This window comes from Miniopterus natalensis, chromosome 10, assembly GCF_054644295.1.
Source record: "Miniopterus natalensis isolate mMinNat1 chromosome 10, mMinNat1.hap1, whole genome shotgun sequence".
In the NCBI taxonomy this organism is placed as follows: Eukaryota; Metazoa; Chordata; class Mammalia; order Chiroptera; family Miniopteridae; genus Miniopterus; species Miniopterus natalensis.
In genome coordinates this window covers 20,098,960-20,121,363 of record NC_142090.1, presented here as the reverse complement: position 1 = coordinate 20,121,363, position 22,404 = coordinate 20,098,960, and the positions used below count along the sequence as shown (strand labels likewise).

Genomic DNA, 22,404 nt, shown 5'->3' with positions numbered 1-22,404 from the left:
GGTCTTGATCAAAACTCCAATGTATTAATACAAACTACATAGTAAAATTATGGCTGGTTTAAAAAAATTATGATAATTATTATAACTGATTTCTTTGGCATTAACTGGATCATTTATATAATATTCAGTCTTGTATTTAGATTAGTTATATAGCACTCCTCTGCGGTTTGCATACAAATAAGTGGTGAAAATCAGAATAGTCCCTTTAATGTGATGATTTTCTGGTTTATGTTTTTTTTGTGTGGTTTTTTACAATCTCCAAATCATATTACAGGTTAGATATAAAAATTATCTACCACTGGCTTCCAATGATCTCTGGCTGTTTACAAACAAACAAAGCACTAAAAAGATGAGGCTGTGGATATCCAAGAAATATATGGACTTAAACAAAATCTAATTTAAGAGTTTACTGCTCAGAAAGTAAGTTGTGTATAAAGAATAGAAAAAAATGTGGATTAATGTTAGTAGGTCTACAGATATATTAAATCATGATTTTAATGCAAACCACTGGTGTAACATGTTTTCTAGAATAATTAAAATGTGTGTATCAGTTACTAATAAAGGGAGCCATGTTAATATCATATCCAGGTTGAGACAGGAAACAATTAATCTATATTCCACGCTGACCAAGCCTCCTTTGGAGAACATCTGCATCTTTTTGTTTTTAAACATAATTTTAAAGTTATTTTTGGTTTGCAATAGGAAAATCAATTTCAGGAGGAAAAAAACTCACTCAAAATTTGACTTCCTAGAGATAAAAATGAGTAAAATATTGCTATATATTCATTTCCAACATTTGTCTGCTATGTGTAAGACATTTTTAGTATATAAAAGCTGCATTAATTACTGAGTGGAACGTCATGGATCTCAAGCTTAATAAACCTCGGTCTAGCATAGAACAGGGTGCTCCATAACATGAATATTTTATTCAATTGATTCTCCACTGTTAGCACCTCAGTTTTTTCTAATTTTGTTACTGTAAGAAATATAAGGTTAAATGTCTTTTTAAATGTATTTTTCCACATTTTAAACTATTACTGTACAATAAATTTAGGAAAATAGAATTGTTGAGTCAGAGAGTATACAAAGACTTTGGAGATTTATTTTAAACTGTCCTTGAGAAAGTCTTATTAATGTAAATTCTTACATTCACTTCTGAATGCTGTATAAATAAAATAAAATAACACCTACATGAAAGCTGTTTTCACTTATCTGAAAAAGCTATCAAAAAAAATGGGATGCAGACATATGGTTTGCTCTTTAGAGAGAAAATGTAGATTCAGCCAGGCCAGCTAAAAGGTAGCAGATTTTATCTTAGAATCTGAGAATTTTCCAACACAGTAGTCAAAAGATAGCATATACTTCTCTGCACAGTAGATTCCTTGTTATTGGAAGTATTCACTGATTAGCAAATGCTCATTTGTTAAGGATGTCATTTTGGCAGAAATGATGACTGGTTGACCTAATTTTTCTTTCCTAATTTTGGTAGGATGATTTTATTGTAGCTTTAGCTTCAGCGTTTCCATGACTGACTTACTTAACTTTCTTTATAGCATGCACTTACATTTTCAGAGTATTTAATGTGTATATAAACATGTACTATTATCAACCTCAAAAACTTCACATTTTACTCCAGATTTCTATCTTCACCAGTCCTTAATATGGGTAAGGTATAAATGATAATAATGCTAAACTCCAATATTTGTCCAAGTACCACTGCACTCCATATCCTGTCCTACTGTTGCAAAGAGTCAGAGCTAAAGAAAAACCACAGGACCGAGGCTGACGCAATGTTTGCTTAAATTCATCGTGCCTAGGATGGGTAGGGGAGGATCACACTAGACAACTGTCTTCTTCAAAAGCTGTTCATCATTAAACAGGGAGAGCTGTAACAAAGATTAGATGGGTCTTATGTCCCTTTTTTAATTCTGTTGTTTTAAAAACAGAACAAAGCATAACAAGAGCAATAAACACTTCAAAACTATCTCTGATCTACCCAGGAAGCAGGCAGAGAAATGACATGAGAAGATAACTCAGCATCAAAGGGCCAAGGAAGTAAGTGAGGAGAAAGGCTACCTTCACAGGGGAGCAGAAATATGCATACAGCACTAAAATAAGAACTACATATTTTATTATACTGTAATAAGTATAATACAAACTATACTACATTTAAAATATAGATTTTAGCCCAGCTGGCATGGCTCAGCAATTGAGCATCGACCCATGATCCAGGAGATTTCGGTCAGATTCCTGGTCAGGGCACATGCCCGGTTTCTGGGTGTGATCCCCAGTGGGGGGCGTGCAGGAGGCAGCCGATCACTCTCTCATTGTTGGTGTTTCTTTTTTTCTCTCTCCCTCTCCATGCCTTTCTTTGAAATCAATAAAGATATATTTATACACACACACACACACATATATATTTGATAATACTATTTTTCCCTAGAAATAGAGGATAAAGAAGAGAAATTCAAGAGCTGAGTTGCATGGATATCCAGGCTTATCAGAAACTGCATGTTAGATTTCAAGTTCTTCATGTAAGATACAGTATCCAGTTATTCCATCAGAATGCTAAAATATGTTCTTTATAGACATGTAGGTGGTGCTAACTAATAACTGCAAGTATTTAAAAATATCTACCTTTAGAAGAAATGATGCTCCATCCACTTCAGCTTTGCCCAAGAGCTGACAAGTCAGGTCAAAATACTGCATCGGCTGAACATCACACAATTTTACTAATGTCGAAGAAGGTGAAATATGAATAGATGCCCAAGCACGTAAGGTTTCTACCATTTTGTGGTCCTCAGTTGTGAAGTTAAAGTACTTGTTTGAAGTACGAGGGATAATAGGAGCTCCCAAAGTTCCCTCGAATGTCAAAGACGCAAAACCAGAGCTGGTGATACCTTGAGTCTCATTTTTATATACCTGGATCTAAGAAAGTGGGACAAAGTAGAAAACAAAACAGAAACACATAAAACTGCTTACTGATGCAGAAACTGGGAACTAAAACTTGAGAGACTATAAAATCTTGCCAGCATACTTAATAGAGGACATAGTTCTTTAATATCTCACTTAATTAGCATATGAAATTATAAAACCAATTTGGCTGTATATCAAGATCTGCAAGCACCATGTAAACTATGCAAAATCTATTTCTACTTTTTAAAGAACTAGCTGCTAGACTCCCTAATCCTATCAAACTTGTATTTTTCCATTTATTAGTTTTATTAGTTCTAAGACAGAATTTACAGAAGGAAAAACAAGTGAGTTACTTATGAATGTAATAGAAAAAACTGGACGACCTAAAATATGAGTGTTTGAAGCCAATAAAATGCAGCCGAGGCTGAGATTTCATCAGTTTGAGCTGAGACATGCATTGTAGCTTTCTAAATTTTGAAGCTGTTATTAGATGCACATACACTTATGAGTTACATACTTACAAAGCAACCCTTTGTTGACCTTGTGAAATGCTCCCCCTTCTGATCCTTTGTAAACTCTGATATTAATACTGTTATTTTATTTTCCTAATGCTTACTGTTTGCTTGGTATATCTTTTCTACAGTTTTACTTCTGACTTGTTTGCATCATTTCTTGTAGAGATATATTTGGTTCTTCCTTTTTATCAATTTTTTCCTTGCAAATGGAGTATTTAGTCCATTTGTGTAAATGTAATTATTGATATGCTTATATTTAAGTCTACTATCTTGTTTTCCCTTTATAAAATTTTCTTTTTCTATTGTTCCTTTCCTGTCTTACTTTGAACATATTATTAGTCTTCCATTCACTTCCTCTTAGCCAAGAACGAATCCTTAACATGTCTATTCAGAATCAATACTGTTCTGCTACATTCTCCCTATTTCCTATTTCACATTTTCCACTTTTCATATCCCACTTTACACTTTTTACTGAGAGTATAACCACCTCTACAGGGAAGAATCTTTCAGTGGTGTAATTCCGTTTAACCATCCCACCCATCCTTTGTGCTACTGTCATGTTTTTCTACGTATTTTACACACCTCACCTCCCAATGTAATTGTTTTTCTTTTAAATAGCCGTTTATCTTTTGGTGAAATTATAGGAAGAAACACAAAACACTATCTTTCATATCTGCTCGTTGATTAACCGTTTGTTTTTTGTTTGTTTTGTTCTTTGTCACTTTCTAATGATCGAGTTTCTGGTTGACAGCATTCTTCTTCGTCCTGCATACCATCCTTTAGTGCTTTCTTGTAGTGAAGATACTCTAGCTACGGACCCTCTCAATTTCGTTATATAAAAAACGTCTCTTTTACCCTCATTTGTGAAGGATATTTTTCTGGATACAAAAATCTGGGTGAATAGATTTTTTATTACAACTTAAAATTTATCATTACTTTGTAATTCAGGTGTTATTTCCAGTAAGTAATCAAAGATGACTGGTACCAGTTTCCCAGTATGGAAGGTGTCATTTCTCCACCAGCTGATTTCAGTATTTTTTTTCTTTTCAGTGTCACCATGATTTATTTGTATGTGCTTTCCTTTGTGGTACCATGGAGTGTACTGAGTTTCCTGGATCTATAAGCCAATATTTTCCATCAAAAATATTTCTGTATTTTTCCCATTCTCATTCTCTCCTCCTGTATCTCAAATGACATGTTTTACCATATACTATTCCACAGATGCCTAAGGGCCTGTCAGTTTTTCTTTAATCCTGTTCTTCAGATTACAAACTTCTACTGATCTACCCTCTTGTAAATGTACGATACATCTAATCTGCTGTGCAGCCCATGCAGTAAATTTTTCATTTCATTTGCTGCTCTTTTCAGTTACTCAGTTTCTATTAGGCTCTTTCATAGTTTCCATTTCTCTACAGAAATTTATCTTGATTAACCACATGTTCATGTAATTTACTAAACATCTTTTGCTTATCTCTGAAAATATTTATAACTGCTTTAAAGTCTTGTTTTAAAATCTAACATCTGGGCGACCATGAGATTGGTTTGGAGTGTCCATACTTTTTTTTTGACTATAGGTAATATTTTCCTGTTTCTCTTCACGACTAGTATTTTTCATCTTTGCAAGACTTTGTAGATGATATACTATAAAAGGCTCTGAATTATGTTACTATCTTCTGACCAACACTAATTATTTTTGCTGGCAGTTCAGTTGTTGGATGATCACCTTGTACTTATAAAGGTTTGGCTTTATGCATTGGTAGGATGAATCTGTGGAAACGCACAGTGTTTCCCAAGGTCCTTCTGCCTTGGTGGGATTCATCCTGCAATACTGTCTTCCCCGCAGGATTTACTTTAGGCTTTGATAAAACACATCTAGAGTAGGCTTTGCTCTAGGATTTGGTCCTTTGTGAGGTGAGGCCTTCATGTTGTCTGAACAGCCAACATATTAGAGATATTAATAAGGTTATCTATCTCTGAGTAGGTTAGACCTCCAGCATCCCCACTGCTACACCTATAGTATCTGTTTCATGTTTAACCACAATGTGCAGCCGCACAGCAGCTCCTGTAATCCTTAGGTAGTCTTATCCTGTCCATGTACCGCCCAGCATTATCCAAGTATTCATGGGCAACAGTCCTACCTCAGTACACTTTTGGCCGTCCCCCTTGGTACAACTCTGTCCTCCCTGGTGAACTGTCTTCAAGACTGCAGCTGCCATGAACTCTGGTCTTAGCTGCCTCTGCTTAGCACATGACCACTGCTTTTTGCTTGCACTTCAGAGTGCTGTGCAATGGTTGGAAAACTGCCCCAGACAGAACTGTGGTGACCACGTGGCTAACCTTGTCAGTTTCTCTTTTCTCTGATCACAGGTACCTGCTTATCCATTATCTGAAACAGTTACCTCATATATTTTGTCCATTTTTATGGATCTTTATAGCAGTAGTGCTTGTCTAGTACCAGTTAATTTCTCATAGACAGAAATTCACTCTGCAGATTCTAATTATATTTGTCCCATAACTGATCAATTAACTTGTTTTATACACTTAAATGGGTTCTGTTTGTTGTATATGCTGTTCTTTCTTTCTTTAAGCTTTACTCAAATTTCTAACGATTCTTGGTTCTGTGTTCATCTTTCTTTGTATCTCCAATTCCATGTTCACTAGTCTGTACTGCTTGCTGAAGTCTGCTTCTGCTGGCCATCAGGGTAAACCAAAACAATCTTCCAGCTTAGGTGTGTTGATAACTGTTTTTCACATCTAACTCATCAGTAAGACTTTGTGCCACATTCAAATTATATCTTAATTTATATACTTCTATTTCCATAACCAGCCTAATCAAGTGATTCCCATCTCAAGTTTGTAAAACTGAAATAACCTTATAAATTATCTACTTTCATGTCTGTCTCCTAACAATCTATTCATTTGCCCACAGAAATGTCAGAATGCTTTTCTCAAAATATAAATCAAATCATTCTACTTAAAACCCTCTAATGAATTCCCATTGAATAGAATAAAATCTAAATAACTTACCTACCATAAGGCCATATATGAACTAGTCTCTATCTTCTCTCCAGTTTCATCTTGTACCACCCTCCCCTACAGTTAGCTGACTGGGATCCATAATGGACTTCTTTCTGTTTTTCCAATAGCAGACTCATAATAATCCCAGGGTCTCAGTACTTATAGTTCCATCTGCCTACAAAACATTTTTCCTCATATCTCAATGTAACTTCTCTTCCTCGTAATTTGGGCTTTGAGACTTATGTCTCCTCACTAGAGAGGCCTTTCCTGATTCTGTTTCATTTTCTTCATAGCAGCTATCACTATCTGAACTTACCTTGGCTTATATGTTTACTTTTAAATTGTCTGTCTCTCTGCATTAAAACATAAGACTGTACAAAATAGGAACCCAAAAATATTTGTGGAAATATTGACTCTTGTTTTATTTACATTTTTGCTATGAACCATGATCTCCAAATTGTGATGAGCATAAAACAAACAAACAAAAACAGAAAAAGTATTAAGAAATCCTGATATCTAAAGAGATGTCTGTATTTTTAATGACTTTCTCCAACTAAAAAAAAAACACAACAAAAAACTTTCAGGGCTATTCAAAACTAGCTGAGCTATCACACAAAGAGAGTGTAAGACACACTACCAGAACTAAACAGGAACATTGCATAACAATAAAGAATCAATCTTAAAGACATCTTAATGCAAATCTATATAGCAACCTCAAAATACAAAAACCATAAAATATAATTAAATAAATAAGCCTAAATTTAAGTAGAAATAGGTAAATCCTCTACAACAGTGGAGTCTTTAAAAGATGCTTTTCAATAGCTCATAAAATAAGTATGCACAAAATCAGAAAGGACATAGGAGGTCTGAATGACACAATTAACAAACATGATTGAATTTATATTTATAGAGCATAGTGCCAAACAAGATTCACTTGACTGTTCATGGATCATTTACTAAAATTAACCATTTGCTAGAACAGTGATTTTCAACCAGTGTGCCACAAGAATTTTTAAGACATGCAATACCTGACTATTTAGTCAGGAGCACTGATCTCTTTTGATTAGATTGTCACATCAAAAATGCCAACAGCTGGCACAACAGCTGCTGGCGTGAATGAATCTAAATTATACCTATTTTTTTTTTGGTCAGATCAGCAAAAAATATATTTTTGGGTGTGTCACAGAATTTTCATAATTAGTTTATGTGTGCCATGAGATGAAAAAGGTTGAAAATCGCTGTCCTAAAATATACAGTAAACTTCCACAAATTTCCAAATATTAAACACTTCAAAGTATGTTCTCTGACCAAAACATAGAGCAAAATTAAAAATCTAACTATAAAATAACCTAAATATTAAAAATGCATTTTTAATAAAATTAATTTATAAGAAATAATTTATTTAAAGTACAGCAGCATATTCATAAATGTAATTTTAGAAGTATACTGATTTCAGAGAATAAATCAATTGGAAATTAGAAAATATACTGAACTGAAGGATAATGAAATTGTCACACATTAAAACTCACTGGATAAAAGTAAAGAGTATATAGAGAAAAATTTATAGGCAGAAGTGAATATTTTACAAAGAAAGGTTGAAATTGAAGGATTCAGACTTCCATCTCAAGAAGTTACATACACAAAAAAATCACAAAAGAAAAAAGAAAAAAAGAAGCTACACAAATAATAATATCTCAAACCCAAGATAAATAGCAGGAAAAAGAATAGAAACATACAATAGAGAAAAATTAAAGTGAAAAGCTGGTTCTTTACGAGATTAATAAAAATGATAAACCTAGAAAGACTGATCTGGAAAAAAGCAAAAGAAACACAAATTATAATATCAAGACTGCAAAAAAAAGATTTATCATTACAAATCCTAAAACATCTAAAAAAATAAGTGATATTATGATCAACTTTATATAAACAAATTTGACAATCTGGGTAAAACAGACACACTTTTATAAATATTAAATTTATCAAAGAATTTGTAATTGTTTAATAAGAATCTATCAGTGAAACCGTCACCAGGCTCAGACAGCATCACTAGTGCATTATTCCAAGCATGTAAGGAAGGAAAAAAAGGAATCTTGCACAAGCTCTTCTCGAAGTGAAAAGGAGGGCATGCTTCCTGTTTTTATGAGGCAACACAGCTTTAATTAACAAATTGAATTAATAATTAATAAGGAAATTTTAGAAAAAGAAAATTAGAGATCTAAATATAAAACAGAAAAACAACAAATGACTTAAAGAACCACCAGGTGAATCATGGCATCTAATACACCTCTGTGGAAGGAGGGCAGGCAGTTTGTTCAAATGAAGAGGTTTCTAGTATAAATTATGTGAAGCCTGATACAACTTACATTTCTTCTTATCTCTGAAATGCTTGAATGCTTCATGTCACGTTCTAACAAAGCAACCGCATAATTAGTGCTAACTAGTTTTAGCAAACAATACAGAGTTCTCTTTACAAGATACAATTTCTAGACAGTATGAATCATACCTTCAGCCTGTGAAAGCGCACAATGTCTCCACTTTTATAGATTATTGGGAGGCTTTCATAATTTCCACTAAAGAGCAGGCAGGTTAACTTTACATTTGTCTGGTCCACAATGGTAACAACCGAACAATAATCTGGAAAACACAAAAATATTTTACCTGACTTTTAGTATTTCAAAGGATTTGACAAAATAAGAGTATGTTCAGTTCAAAATACCAAACAAACTTTATCCCTGCCTTTAATTAAGTCTTCTAAGAATAAGATAAATACGATAAATAAGCATTTTCTTTGCTCTCAAAATGCACTACAAAATTATTTTACAAGTGTTTCACAAAAACGAAATTTGGTAAAACGAAAATTAAAATCCTACTTTAAATAAATTATCTGAAGTGTCAATAACTTTGTATTACTTCAAAGTTAACAATCATGATGCAGATAAACATACTCACTAAAATGTAATGTATAAAATAAACAACTTTAGAGTGAAAGCAAAAGACAGATGTTTGCAACAAATGTGAAGGTGAGTTGATATACTGCATAAAGGTCCTATGAAAACTTGTTACAGAACCTAGGATTTCAGCCCTGGCCTGTGTGTTCAGTGGTTAGAGCACTGGGCACTGGCCTGTGCACCGAAGGGTCTCAGGTTCCATTCCCAGTCAAGGGCAAGCATCTGGGATTCGGGTTCGCTCCCCCTCCCTGTTAGGGGAACGTTTGGGAGGCAACCAGCCAATACATCGATGTTTCTCTCTCACTCTTTCCACCTCCCTCCCTCCCTCTCTCTTTGAAAAGCAATGGAAAAAATATCCTCAGGTGAGGATTAACAAAACAAACAAACAAACAAAAAAAACACCCTAGGATTTTACAGTATATATGTAATTCAAATGAACAAACAATTCATTGAAAAATAACAAAATCAAACAGGTAACAATGATCTGCTAGCTAAGTCTGTAAGATTACACACTAGAACAAGAGGTATTTTATATAATTTAAACTGGAAAAATTTTAATAATAGTTGAGCTGCCATGAAAACAGTAACTTCAAATACTGGTTGTAGTAAAACTGTAACATATGCTGCCTTTTAATATGTTTCCAAAAACTGCACACACAAAATATGTGTTGACTTCCTACAACATAGAGATAGAAAAGAATAAACCTACAACAGTGAAGGAAGGGGAGAAGAGAAGGGCAGAGAAAAGTAAAGGGCAAAAGGCACCAACATATTTCAGGAAGATAGGAAAGTAAATGGTTAAGGGATAAAATGAACTGGCTCCCATCAATAAATCAACAAACAACAAGCGCTGGCGAGGATGTGTGGAAAAGGGAACCCTCGTGCACTGTTGGTGGGAATGCAGATTTGGTGCAGCCACTGTGGAACACAGAATGGAGTTTCCTCAAGAAAGTAAAAACGGTACAATCAATTCCCAGCAATCCCACTTCTGGGAATTTATCCCAAAACACTAATTCGAAAGAATGTATATGCCCCTATGTTCACTGCAGCGTTACTTACAATAGCCAAGATTATTTGGAAGCAGCTCAAGTGCCCATCAGTAGATGAGTGGATAAAAACGCTGTAGTACATTTACCCCGTGGAATACTACTCTGCCATAAAAAAGGAAATCTTACCCTTTGCAACAGCATGGATGGACCTGGAGAACATTATGCTAAGTGAAAAAAGCATGATTTCACTCAAATGTGGAATCTAATGAAGAAAATGAACTAACATGCAAAACAGTGACAGACTCATAGGATGAAAGGCTGACAGCTGGGGGGGGATGGGGAGAAGGAATTGAGAAAAAAAGAGAACAAACTCACAGACATGGACAACAGTGTGGTGACTGCGGCGGGGAGAGGTGTGAAGGGAGAGGGAGGAGGGTAAGGGGGAAAAGAGTGATGGATGGAGATTTGATTTGGGGTGGCGACCGCGCAATGCCACGTACAGATGATGTGCTGTAGTGTTACATACCTGAAACCTGTGTAATTTTGTTAATCTGTGTGACCCCAATAAATTCAATAAGGAGGAAAACAATAAATTTTAAAAAGGGACAAAATGAACAGAAGACACTGCAAACCAGAAAATACTATAAAATGGCTATAGCCACTGGGATTAAGAGTGGAAGTAAAAAACAGAGCCAGAATCAATGTTAATTAAAAGTTTACACAGAACAACTGTTTCAGTGTCCATCCATCCTGACGCTCATTCCCCGTGAAAAGGACATCATGTAAGCAGGCATGAAATCTGCCTTTAACCCCATCGCTTCCTGGAGCATAAGCTGTTTTCTATGAAAGGGGTAAAAGTGCTTTCTATGAAGTGGTAATGCTTCTAATGTGGGTGCTACTGCCCAGAATAAATTCCCCTTCATTATCACATCGGTGGGCCCACAGCCTGAGTGACCGCTCCCTTCACACCCACCCTGGCTGACACTTTCAGCCAACACCCTATGCAAGCACTAACAGTCTCCAACAGATTTCCCACTCAAGGAAGGTGTCAAGTTGGAAAAACAAACTACTTATATACAAAGCAAGAGACAAATGTCTACAACCCAAAATAAACCATACCTACATTTTTAAATGCAAAGACAGCAATGACCAGAAACAAAACAAAAATGGAAGGGGGGAGGGAGGGAGAGGGAAGGACACTGGGGGGAGGGGGGAGAGGGGAGTAGATGAGAGCAAGAGTGGAGGGAAAGGGGATAAGAAATGGGAGGGAGAACCTGGAGGAGGGAAGGAGAGAGGAGGGAAAACAAGAAACCTGACTCTGTGAGGGCGAAAAATTCAGAAAACATTTTTTAAAAACCCTTAAAAATAAAAACAAAACCTTAATAAGCATCTTCAAAAAAGTAAAAAGATATTATGTGCTCATCTCTTGATATACTAGCAGGATCCAATGAACCCAAGTTTAGTTTTTGAGTTTCCTTTTTCAGTAGTTCTAACAATTGTACAGAAAGTCATTTTATGACATTTTTTCTGTCTTAGCAGTCTCCCAAGGATCACTATAAAAATACAAGTTTTACTGTTTTAAACAGAAAAAAACACATTCTTGCTTCTCATTGTCATATGGCTCTACCATACATTTTTAAAGTATAAGATACATTACAGGATCTTAGATATCTGTTTCCCTACTATATCATGAAATACTTTGCTATTTGATTATCCTAGTAATTACTTCATTATTATTCCTATCTGTGCTAAAAAAGACCATTTTTTTTTAACTTATTTCAGAGAGAGGAGGGGAGAGGGAGAGGGAGACAGACAGAAACATCAATGATGAGAGTCACTGATTGGCTGTCTCCTGCAGGCCCTCTACTGGGGATGGAGCCCACAACCAGGGCATGTGCCCTGACCAGGGATGGAACCACGATCTCCTGGATCCTAGGTTGATGCTCAACCGCTGAGCCACACCGGCCAGGCAAGATGACAATTTTAAAAATGGAAAAAGATGGAATTGCCTAGAAGAATGATGTAAGATTGAAATTAATCATTGTTGTACTGCATCACTCAAAGTATTATAACATCTTTCAAGAAGATATAAAAGGAATTTGAAGACACTATCTTTGGAGTTTCTTCTTTAGCTTTATTTAAACACAGTTAAGAATTAAGAAGTGAAAAGGTTTTGCGAATAGTAACAGAGAAGAAAACTGACAGAGCAAGTCCTTTAACCATTAGTGGAGGAATAAGAAACCGAATGTAGACATGGCAGCACTTTAAGTCCTGTTGATAATGATGAGTGTATTTTGAAGAAAACAACTCTCTGAAGGTGGTCTTAAATTTTGTAAAATTTCATAATAGACAAAACACAAGGACAAAGAGATCATTAGTCTAACAAAATCCAATTCAGGTAGCTCTGGCCGATGTGGCTCAACTGGGCCTTCGTCCTGTACACCAGAAGGTCTCTGGTTCAATTCCCAGTAGATACCTGGTTGGGGCGAGGAAGGGGAGGCAACCAATCAATGTCTTTACCACATCAAAGTCTCTCTGCCCCACTCCCTCCCCACCCTCTGCTTCTCCCTTCTCCTCTTTCTAAAATCAATAAACATATCCTTGGGTGAGAATTAAAAAAAAAATCCAATTCAGCTTCTACAAAATCACATATTATAAATTTATTTGTAATTGACTGTGCAAACTCACATTTCATATTTGCACCAGAGAACTATTTACTACTTATATTTGTTATTTTTGTTGCAGGAATTCTACATTACTCCTCTCATTTTAAAATTCAAAATGAGTCACTTTCATAAATTGAGGAGATAAGGCAACAACAAAACTGCAAATTTAATAGGCATAAACAATAATAAATAAACTTAAATGTTAGCCAAGCTGAACTGACAGAGCCCAGAAATATAAAAGCTCTGTGGAGTTCAAATAATTTTACGAGTATAAAAAGCTTGAAAACCACTGATTTAGGGCATCAACAGTATTATACGTTATGAAAGCAAATATTCATAAAGTCCTACATCTTATATAGATCACCACAGAGACAAGGGCTCTTCTAATTTCTACCACAGTCAAATTACAAACAAATAAAAACTGGCCTTCTTTCTTCCCATTTCACAATAAAAACAAATGCGGTTAAAAAAAAAACAAATGTGGATAATGGATTGCTTGAAAGTAAAGCTCTATCAACCTTAATAGATTTATAATCCCTAAATTTGATTCCATGGAACCAGTTTCCGCAAATAAGAGTCAAAGTGGATTAAAAAGGGTCCCCTGTTCAAATAATTTCAAGTGAAAATATCTTAATAGGTTCCTTTACTAAAATTTTTCAGAGCTTATAATGTGCAAATATGCATTGTGATTCAAGAGCTGAATAAGTATGCAGAATTTCCCACTTTTTCACATAAACTTTCACAGAGCTGGTGTTTCTCCCAGTAAAAAGGCTTTGTTGAAAGCTTATGTAGCCCTGGCCAGTGTGGCTCAGTTGGTCGAGCATCACCCCATGTATTGAAAGGTTGCCAATTCAGTTCCCAGTCAGGGCATGTGCCCAGCTTGTGGGCTTGATCCCAGGTAGGGGGCGTGCGGGAGGCAGCTGACAGATGTTTCTCTCCCATCAATGTTTCTCTCTCTCTCCCTTCCTCTAAAATCAATTTTAAAAAAAAGGCTTATGGAGATTCAATTTGCAAGGTATTTTAAAAGAAGCATTCCTTAGAAAGTTGGAAAGCTGGATTGCTTAAAGTCTCACTTGTGAGAAACAGTTACTCAACAGTAGAGTTTAGAGTTTACTGTTGTATTAAGACATTCTCTTACTACAAAGTCAAATGGTAACATTAATATATCCATATCCAACAAGTATTTCAAAAATGTTCACAACAAAGCTTAGGACTACACACCAGTGAGTTAAAGTATTTTACCTTATTCATGTAATTATGGCAATGTATACTATAAACATCTGGTGGGGTGATTTAAGGAAGTGGAATATAAATTGCACTCAAAAGAAATACTGCACAATGAAAAAATAAACTAAAAAAACTATACAATTCTCCTGTGCATTATTTATTTCTCAGATTTGTTAAATTTCTCCATTTCTACAGCTCTAATTTTGGATTACCGTTATAATCCAGAATTATTTTTCCTACCTTTAGTTTTTTTCTCTCCATATCAGATTACAAACAATTCTATCACGTTACCACTCTTATCAAAGAACTTTAGTGCTACCACATTATCTGTGGGTATTTCTGAGTTGTGAAAAAAAATACAAATATGTAAATACAAAGATGTGTATACATTTAATTACAGATTAAAGAACTTCCTTAACATCAAGAATTGTAAAAACAGAATTTAAAAATATCTCATGTGAAGTTTATTTGTTAGTATATTAAATCTAACTTTATAAGTATTTTCTTTGCAGGTACACACACAGACCCATTCTATTCAATTACTGAGCTGCAGGTCCAGACAAGACTTACATTAACAATAGTCTTCAAAATATCATCTAACTGCTGCAAAGCAAGCTCTCTAGAATGTATGTATGTATTCTAGAATCATAAGGATGTTCTTAGAATCTCCTAAGGTTATCTATAAAATAATGAGGAGTTTCAAAATAAAACACCATTTTACATACTTTGTTTTTGTATTTAAATATTAATATATTTACAAGAGAAGGAAACAAAAATTCAGATTCAAGAAACAAGTGTCATTTTTAAAAATCTGTCTAATAATTTGATCTTAGGAACAATAAATACAAGTAACAAGCTAAATGAAATATTAAATAGTTTTTGGCTTCTCTCAATTGGCCTTAGATCATGACATGCCTGTAAAACAAACTACCCATCTTTTTCTAGTATGTATTTATTGATTTCAGAGAGAGCAGAAGGGAGAGAAACATCGACTGGCTGCCTCCTGCATGCCCCCTACCAGGAATCAAGCCCACAATCCAAGCCTGTGTCCTAACTGGGAATCAAACCAGCGACGTGGTGCATGGGATGACCATCAACCAACTGAGCCACACCAGCCAGGCACAAGCTACCCATTTTAACAAATACTAAAAAGGCAAACTACTAGGGTAAGTTTTACTTAACTACTCCAAGAAGGGAAGTGTTCTACCAAATACATACATACATACATACACACATAATCCTTCAATAATGACTACATAAAATGAAAATATTTATTTCCCATTACTCATTATTTACTTACTCTCAAATGAAGAAAAAATAAACTTGTGAAATTAGGGACAACTTAAAACTTCGTATTTTAATAATAAAGTTTAAAAGCTAAGAAGGTAACTTTACAGTCTATTTTCATGACAGCTAATATCAGCATGGAAGGTAGGGACAGTAAAAAGACCTTTAATAAATCAGTATTCTTTACCTAAAGAGTACATAATCTCTAAAAATATACTGAAACTTTTAATAAAGCATTGACTTTAACTACTTTAATGCATTAGTAAGACTTCATATTTAAACTGTTGACAAAGTATTTAACTACTTTAACCCTTAGGTAATACTTCATGTAACTTGATATAAATATGGAAAAGATAAGAAATGATAAATTAAGCCCTGTGTTCTACAATCTTGAGCAATTCACCTAATTTCCTCAGTATGATTAAGTGGAAATTGCCTTGGAGTTTTATTATAAGAAAAAGCTGGTAGTACATCTATCTAAGCAAGGTCTTTAATCAAAGCACCATCCATGGCTAAATTATATAATCCACAAAAAATACCTCCATGAAAGCTGCTTTACCTCCTTTTAATCTACCACAGCACTGTTTTTAAACTAATCAGTATTTTAGCTATAGATTTCCATTCATATAAAAGTTTATTATTGAAAGATTCAAGTAAAAGCTATGAAGCCAAATCATTGAATGAAGGCCATAGTATATGCTACAATCTTTGTTTTACAAGGAAACATTATACAACACACATATAACAGCACTCCCTTTATTAGGCTGATGTGAGGTTACATAATTTCCCTTCATGTTTTTATTATGTTGCAAAAAGGAAGCATGAAAGAGAAGAAAGCATAAATACTATACGCACACACACAGAGATTAAATGAATAGGTAGGTAGGTACACAGGAAGGTATTCTACGAGTTCATAGTTCATAACTTATTCTGGAATTACGAAGACTAGCAATGGTTCCTATCTTCACAAAGGTTGTATTTAAAATAAGGAAGACCAAACAAAAAGAACATTTTTAAAATACCTACAAAAGTATTGATATTCAGTAATAAAAATTGATTCCTGCTACAACATGGATGAATCTCAAAGTCATACGCTACGTGAAAGAAGCCAGAAGCAAAGACCACATGTTCTATGAGATTTCTATATGAAGTATCCAGATAGATATACAGACAGAAAGCAAATCAGCGGTTGCCTAGAGCTGGGGAAGGGAATGAGGGCTGAATGCAAACAGAACAGAGACTTTGTAGTATGGCGTTGCCTGTTTATGCCTTCCCCACGCATCAAAATAAAATTCACTCTTCTTGATTAAATCACTTAGCATCAACCGTCCAAATCTCAGCATTGAAGTTTTGTTGGTATATCTTCTTAACTTATCATCTCCTCTTCCATTCTATTTGACATTAAAATCATACCTTTATTTAAAAATATGTTTTTATTGATTTAGAGAGAGGAAGGGACAAGGATAGAGAGACCCATCGATTGGCTGCCTCCTGCATGCCCCCTACTGGGGATCGAGTCCACAATCTGGGCATGTGCCCCGACCAGATATCGAACAGGTGACCTGGCGCTCAACCACTTGGACACATCAGCCAGGCATACCTTTTTTAAACTTTGATTTTAATTGTAACTTCGGAGGGAGCAAATATAAACACAGCACTCAACTGTCTGATTCCTTCTAAAATGTGATGAAAACCATAACCATGAACGAGATCATGGTTATGGTCCATGACGCAAACATGGCCTGGCGCAAACAGCTGCCTATTGTTATAAAGTTTCACTGCAATATCGAATAACCTGTAGCACTTCTGAACCAAGTTTCCACATTTATACAAGAGAGAAGATACTACATTATACTTAGGGTATCTTGTAAAGCATAAACAACAATCAATATAAAAGACAACAGAACTGAGTAAGAGCAAAAATATTATTTAGAGGGTCATGACCCTGAAGAAATACAGGCAACACAAATACAGAGAGCACAAGGGTTCATAAACAGCTTCAGTGTAGTACCATATAATGTTTCTAAACTCCTTTTCAAAAAATACCATTAGGTGGAGATGGAAAGGAAATAGTCCCTCACAGAGAAAGTCGTCTTCATGACAACTTTTGTTGCTATTTCCAAAGTTTGGAATGTTGGCCTCTTCTTCCTCACCTATCAAAATCCAATTTATCTCTGAAAGTTCAGCTCAAATGCTATTCTCTCTTGGAAGCCTTTGCCCTGTTAACACTAATCTCTCCATTCTCACTCCCAAAGCACGTTGCGTGTTCCTCAGTCACAGCGTACACCTGTGCCTCACAGCTAGTTGACTACATTTAGGTCTCCCTCACTTGTAAGCTGAGCCTATCATTTTATCAGTATGGACAACAACTAAGTCTAGCACAACGCTACATAAGGCTTGCAAATATTTTAGTGGAATGAATAAAAGAAGGTACCACAAATTCCAAGAGAGAATAAGAACAGTACTGATTTTTATGATTCATTAAAATAATTCAATAATAAGCCAATGAAAGATAAGGGTAATATCCTAAATCAGCAGGCTAATAACTTGTTAGAAGAAAAGGCCATGAAAGACAGAGTCCTAGGATATGGACAGAAAGCCAGATGGAAGCCTCAAGCTTCATCAATGAAGCCATTTTTTAATATAAGAAAGCAAGCAATACAAAGGTTCAGTGACAGAGGAAGAAAGGCCTTCCTCTACCTTCATTCTCCAAGTGGAAGCTAACTTCCTACTGGCATGGACAGAAGAGCTGGGAAAGAGTTGAAAAGAGGCTTAGCTGACCTTTCCAAATTGTTAAGGAAGTAAGCGATGACTAGCTATGCCCTGGTTGCGTTCCACTCCTGAAAGTAAGGGAGCCAAGCACTTGGGAAGAGTCTTACCTCACTCAACTAGACATGACAATTTTTTAGCTTTTGAGAAATAAAAAACTCCATGCCTACCCAATCCGCAACCTCCATCCATTGTTCAACTTTAAAATGTACACTGAAAAAACACTGTATGTTTTACAATGAAGATTCTGCCTTATACAGCACTCAATATAAAGGACAAATCATTTTACAAATTGGGGCAAGACTAAAAACAAAGTGAATTCAGGAATAATTATAATCCTTGTATTGCAATTATTAATTGATCTGTCAACCATAAACTTTAATTCTTTGAGGGTAGAAACAGTAACATATATACTTGAATTTCCTGTGTCTAACATAATACCTGGCATATAGAAAGTACTCAATATATGTTTGTTGGATAAATGAATGAACTAATGAGTGAACCAAAAAAAAACCCTAATATTTTTATTTTAAATGCATATATTAAACCAAGAATGTCTGTTGTGATTTTGATATTAACTAACTTCAAATAAATATGAACACACCACAGACCAGGAGTTTGCAATGTGGAACTCAAAGGGGAAGGCATGAACCTTCGATATTGTATGCTTTAGTCTTTAATGCATGTATGTGCACTTTTCTAAGACAGGCTCTATACCTGTCATCACATTTTCATAAGGATGCTGAACTGCAAAATAGTTAAAACTCCAAAAGATGCATTATCAATTTTAAAAAGTAAAAGTATAATTAAATATTACATATAATTTTATATTGTACTAGATGCTTTAATCTCTTTGATGAATCAGAGGGATCCTGGATCTTATGGAGTACCAATGAATCATTAATTATTCAGTAACTAATCAATTCTTTTAAACTATTTTATTGTGGGATATGTGAGAGTTTGCTATTATTCTTCACAAAATTAAAAGGCAATAACTATATAAGCATTTAATAAGTAACCAATATTATTCATACAAAACAAAAATATTCAATTATGCTACATGACATTAATGCATAAATGCCAAGTCACTATCATAAATGAAAATAATATTTTTACACAGCTAAAAATAGCATTCTCGTGCTAGCTGGGATATTTTTATAGAAAAGGAAAGAAAAAATCTTAGGGCCCTATATCTTAGCACCCTATTCCAAGAACTAAAAGTAAGTAAAACTATTAGGGGCTCTCAGAAGTCCAATGTTTTGGATACTACTCTAAGAAATTTGATTATAATGATCAGCAAATGCCTAAAACAGAAAGTATTCATTTATAAGATAATGAACAGTAAAAGAAAGGTCTGCTTGTAGGAACACCGTAACATCCCAGACTGCCCAAGTTTTAATCAAACTGCTTTTCTAAAACAGAGAAATCTGATGGGATGTAGGGTAGGAAAAACAATTTAGGAATGTAGAGCATTCCTGAGGTAAGGGAGGGAGCCACAGGTGATAGGCCACATTATGTGGCACAAAAAGGCATCAAAATTTGGGGACGGAACTAAAGGAGAGGTGAACAGTAAAAAAAATATGAAGATATAAAGTAATAATAGGTTGACTATTCTCTCCCTTTCTCTGAGCTCAAATCTTTGGAGAGGAAGAAAAAAAAAAGGTGTTCCCGAACCATTAACAAACCTGAAATGTTTTATGGCTTACACACATTTATCTTATTTAGCAAAACAGATGATAAGAGTAAATGTGCCCTGGCCAGTGTGACTCAGTTGGCTGGGCATTGCTCTGTGCATGGAAAGGTTTCCAGTTCGATTCCCCGTCAGGGCACATGCCTGGGTTTTGGCTCAATCCCGCGTTGGGGGCACGCAGGAGGCAGCCAATCGATGTCTCTCTTTCACATCCATGTTTCTTTCTTTCTCTCTCTCCCTCTCCCCCACATCTCTAAAATCAATAAAAACATATTTAAAAATAAATAAAATTAACGGGAAAAAGTTTAAGGAGAAACAGAATATTTGCGCAGCCACAAAATAACCCTTTCCAAAATATATCAATTTAAAAAGAAAAATCATAAGAACTTTACAGCTGAGAAGCCTCACAGGTGCCACCTTAACCAAGTATTTACATAAATTGTAATAAAAAATTCTAGCTAATGATATGTAACAGAATAAATTATTTTCCATTTACCTAAATTAGAGTGGTATAAAGGTAATTTTCCTCCACATAAGTAGTTATGTACATCTATATATAATATTAGATTTGTATTTACAAAATAATGTTGCTTTATGCAGTATAAAAAGGCACAGCTATGGACTGTTCCTATATATTTATTCTGGCACTTCTCAGTGCTAATACTAATGAAGTCGATCCCTTCCTGAACACAAAAATCAGTGCTATTTGTCTGATTCACCTGCAGCATACTGAAGGATAGGTTCTATCAACAGAAATAAAACTACGTATAACTAAAGTTATAAGGTAGACAGTTTTAAAACTTTACCATCTTGCTAGTAGTAAAGACTTCTCACTATACCTTACGGTATATTTTAGAATTTCAGTGAATATGATCAGATAAAGTTGATGACATTTTAATTTATTATCTCACAACAAATAGAGAAATATCTTTGTGACAACAGATGGCTTATTACTACTCATGATTATTTTTATTAAGGGACTGGATCCAACTAAACATATATAATTATGAATATATAATAAATATTAATTTCCCAATGCTTTCATTATATACACATGAATTAATAACACGGTAGAAGAAAACTATGCTAATAACTTAAAACTGAGTTATCAATGTTTTAAAAAGTTATAAATTTATTCAATACTACTATGATTTTACTGTTTTTGAAAATAATATATTTGCTGATTAATTTACTAAAAAGTTTTAATGATAAGAATTAGCAACATGCCTGGACAGGCATGGCTCAGTGGTTGAGTGTAGACCAAGGATCCAGGTGATCCGGGTTCAATTCCCGGTCAGGGTACATGCCCGGGTTGCGGGCTTGATCCTCAGTTAGGGGCGTGCAGGAGGCAGCCGATCAATGACTCATCACTGATGTTTCTATCTCTCTCTCTCCCTCTCCTTCCCTCTCTCTGAAATCAATAAAGATATATTTTTTAAAAAAAGAATTAGCAACATATCAAGGGCAAAAAAGTTTTAAAATTATCTCTCTTCCCAAGTTCAATGGACATTATTACCAGCAATGTGGCTTATTCCTCAATTTGGCAAGCCAACTACAGCCAGCCAGATAACACTTGCAAATGGAAGATTGTTGGTTGGCAATTGTAAATCAGAATTGAGTTTCTAAGGGTACTGAAGAAGCTATGTTCCTGAAACCAATAAAGCAGTTCCAGTCCATTAAAATCTTGATCAGTTTTAATACCTACCAGTTCCTTTGCTTAGATATGGAGGCTTAAAGAACTTCACAACACCATAGACATTGACGATCATGCCACCTTTGAGTTCATTCAGGGGTGTATATACATAACGTGTTGCTGGAACCTAAAGAAAGACAGTGAATATATCAATATTAAGTATTTACATTTTAGAATCACATTATGTCAAAGATGAGTCATCTAGCTGCATTTTTTTTCCTTTTAAGTGTCTAAAAAGAGGATGAAGCCTGAAAAAGGAAATGCATAGCTTAAAAGGTTGCTGTATAAACCAATATTGTTTTTCTTAGAAATAACTTTGATTATAAATGGTATAATTTGTGCACAATTCTAAGAAATGATGTTTAAAATACTTTGGCTCGGGTTTTTAATCTTAAGTAATATCACTTCAGAACTTGTGGGATATAGATTTTATTTAGGCCTAAATAAAGCCAGGTTTTGATTATAAATGGTACATCTGTAATACTTTCAACAATAAAGATTCTTTAAAAATGGTAATAAGAGAAACACAATTTTCTGAAATAACTGTATATAAGTCTGAAAAGAAAAGGGAAAGTGATTCACAAGGATATGTCTGCATATTAGTCAAACAACCCATAAAGGAGTTCAGACATCGGATCCCATACCCACCCAGTACACTATCTTAAGAAGTATCTCCCAAACACCGA

At 34.8% G+C, this 22,404-nt stretch overlaps 1 protein-coding gene across 4 annotated transcripts in view; it reads right to left on the bottom strand.

The window, feature by feature from the left end:
• POT1 (protection of telomeres 1) overlaps positions 1–22,404 on the bottom strand; it is an 84,618-nt gene that overhangs the window by 51,056 nt on the left and 11,158 nt on the right. For all 4 annotated transcript variants that reach the window (XM_016213351.2, XM_016213352.2, XM_016213353.2 and 1 more), the window contains 3 exons: positions 21,731–21,845; positions 8,953–9,083; positions 2,638–2,928 (listed from right to left, as the gene is read on the bottom strand). In XM_016213351.2, the coding sequence (XP_016068837.2) occupies positions 2,638–2,928; positions 8,953–9,083; positions 21,731–21,845 (537 nt within the window). The remainder of the gene's footprint in view (positions 1–2,637; positions 2,929–8,952; positions 9,084–21,730; positions 21,846–22,404) is intronic.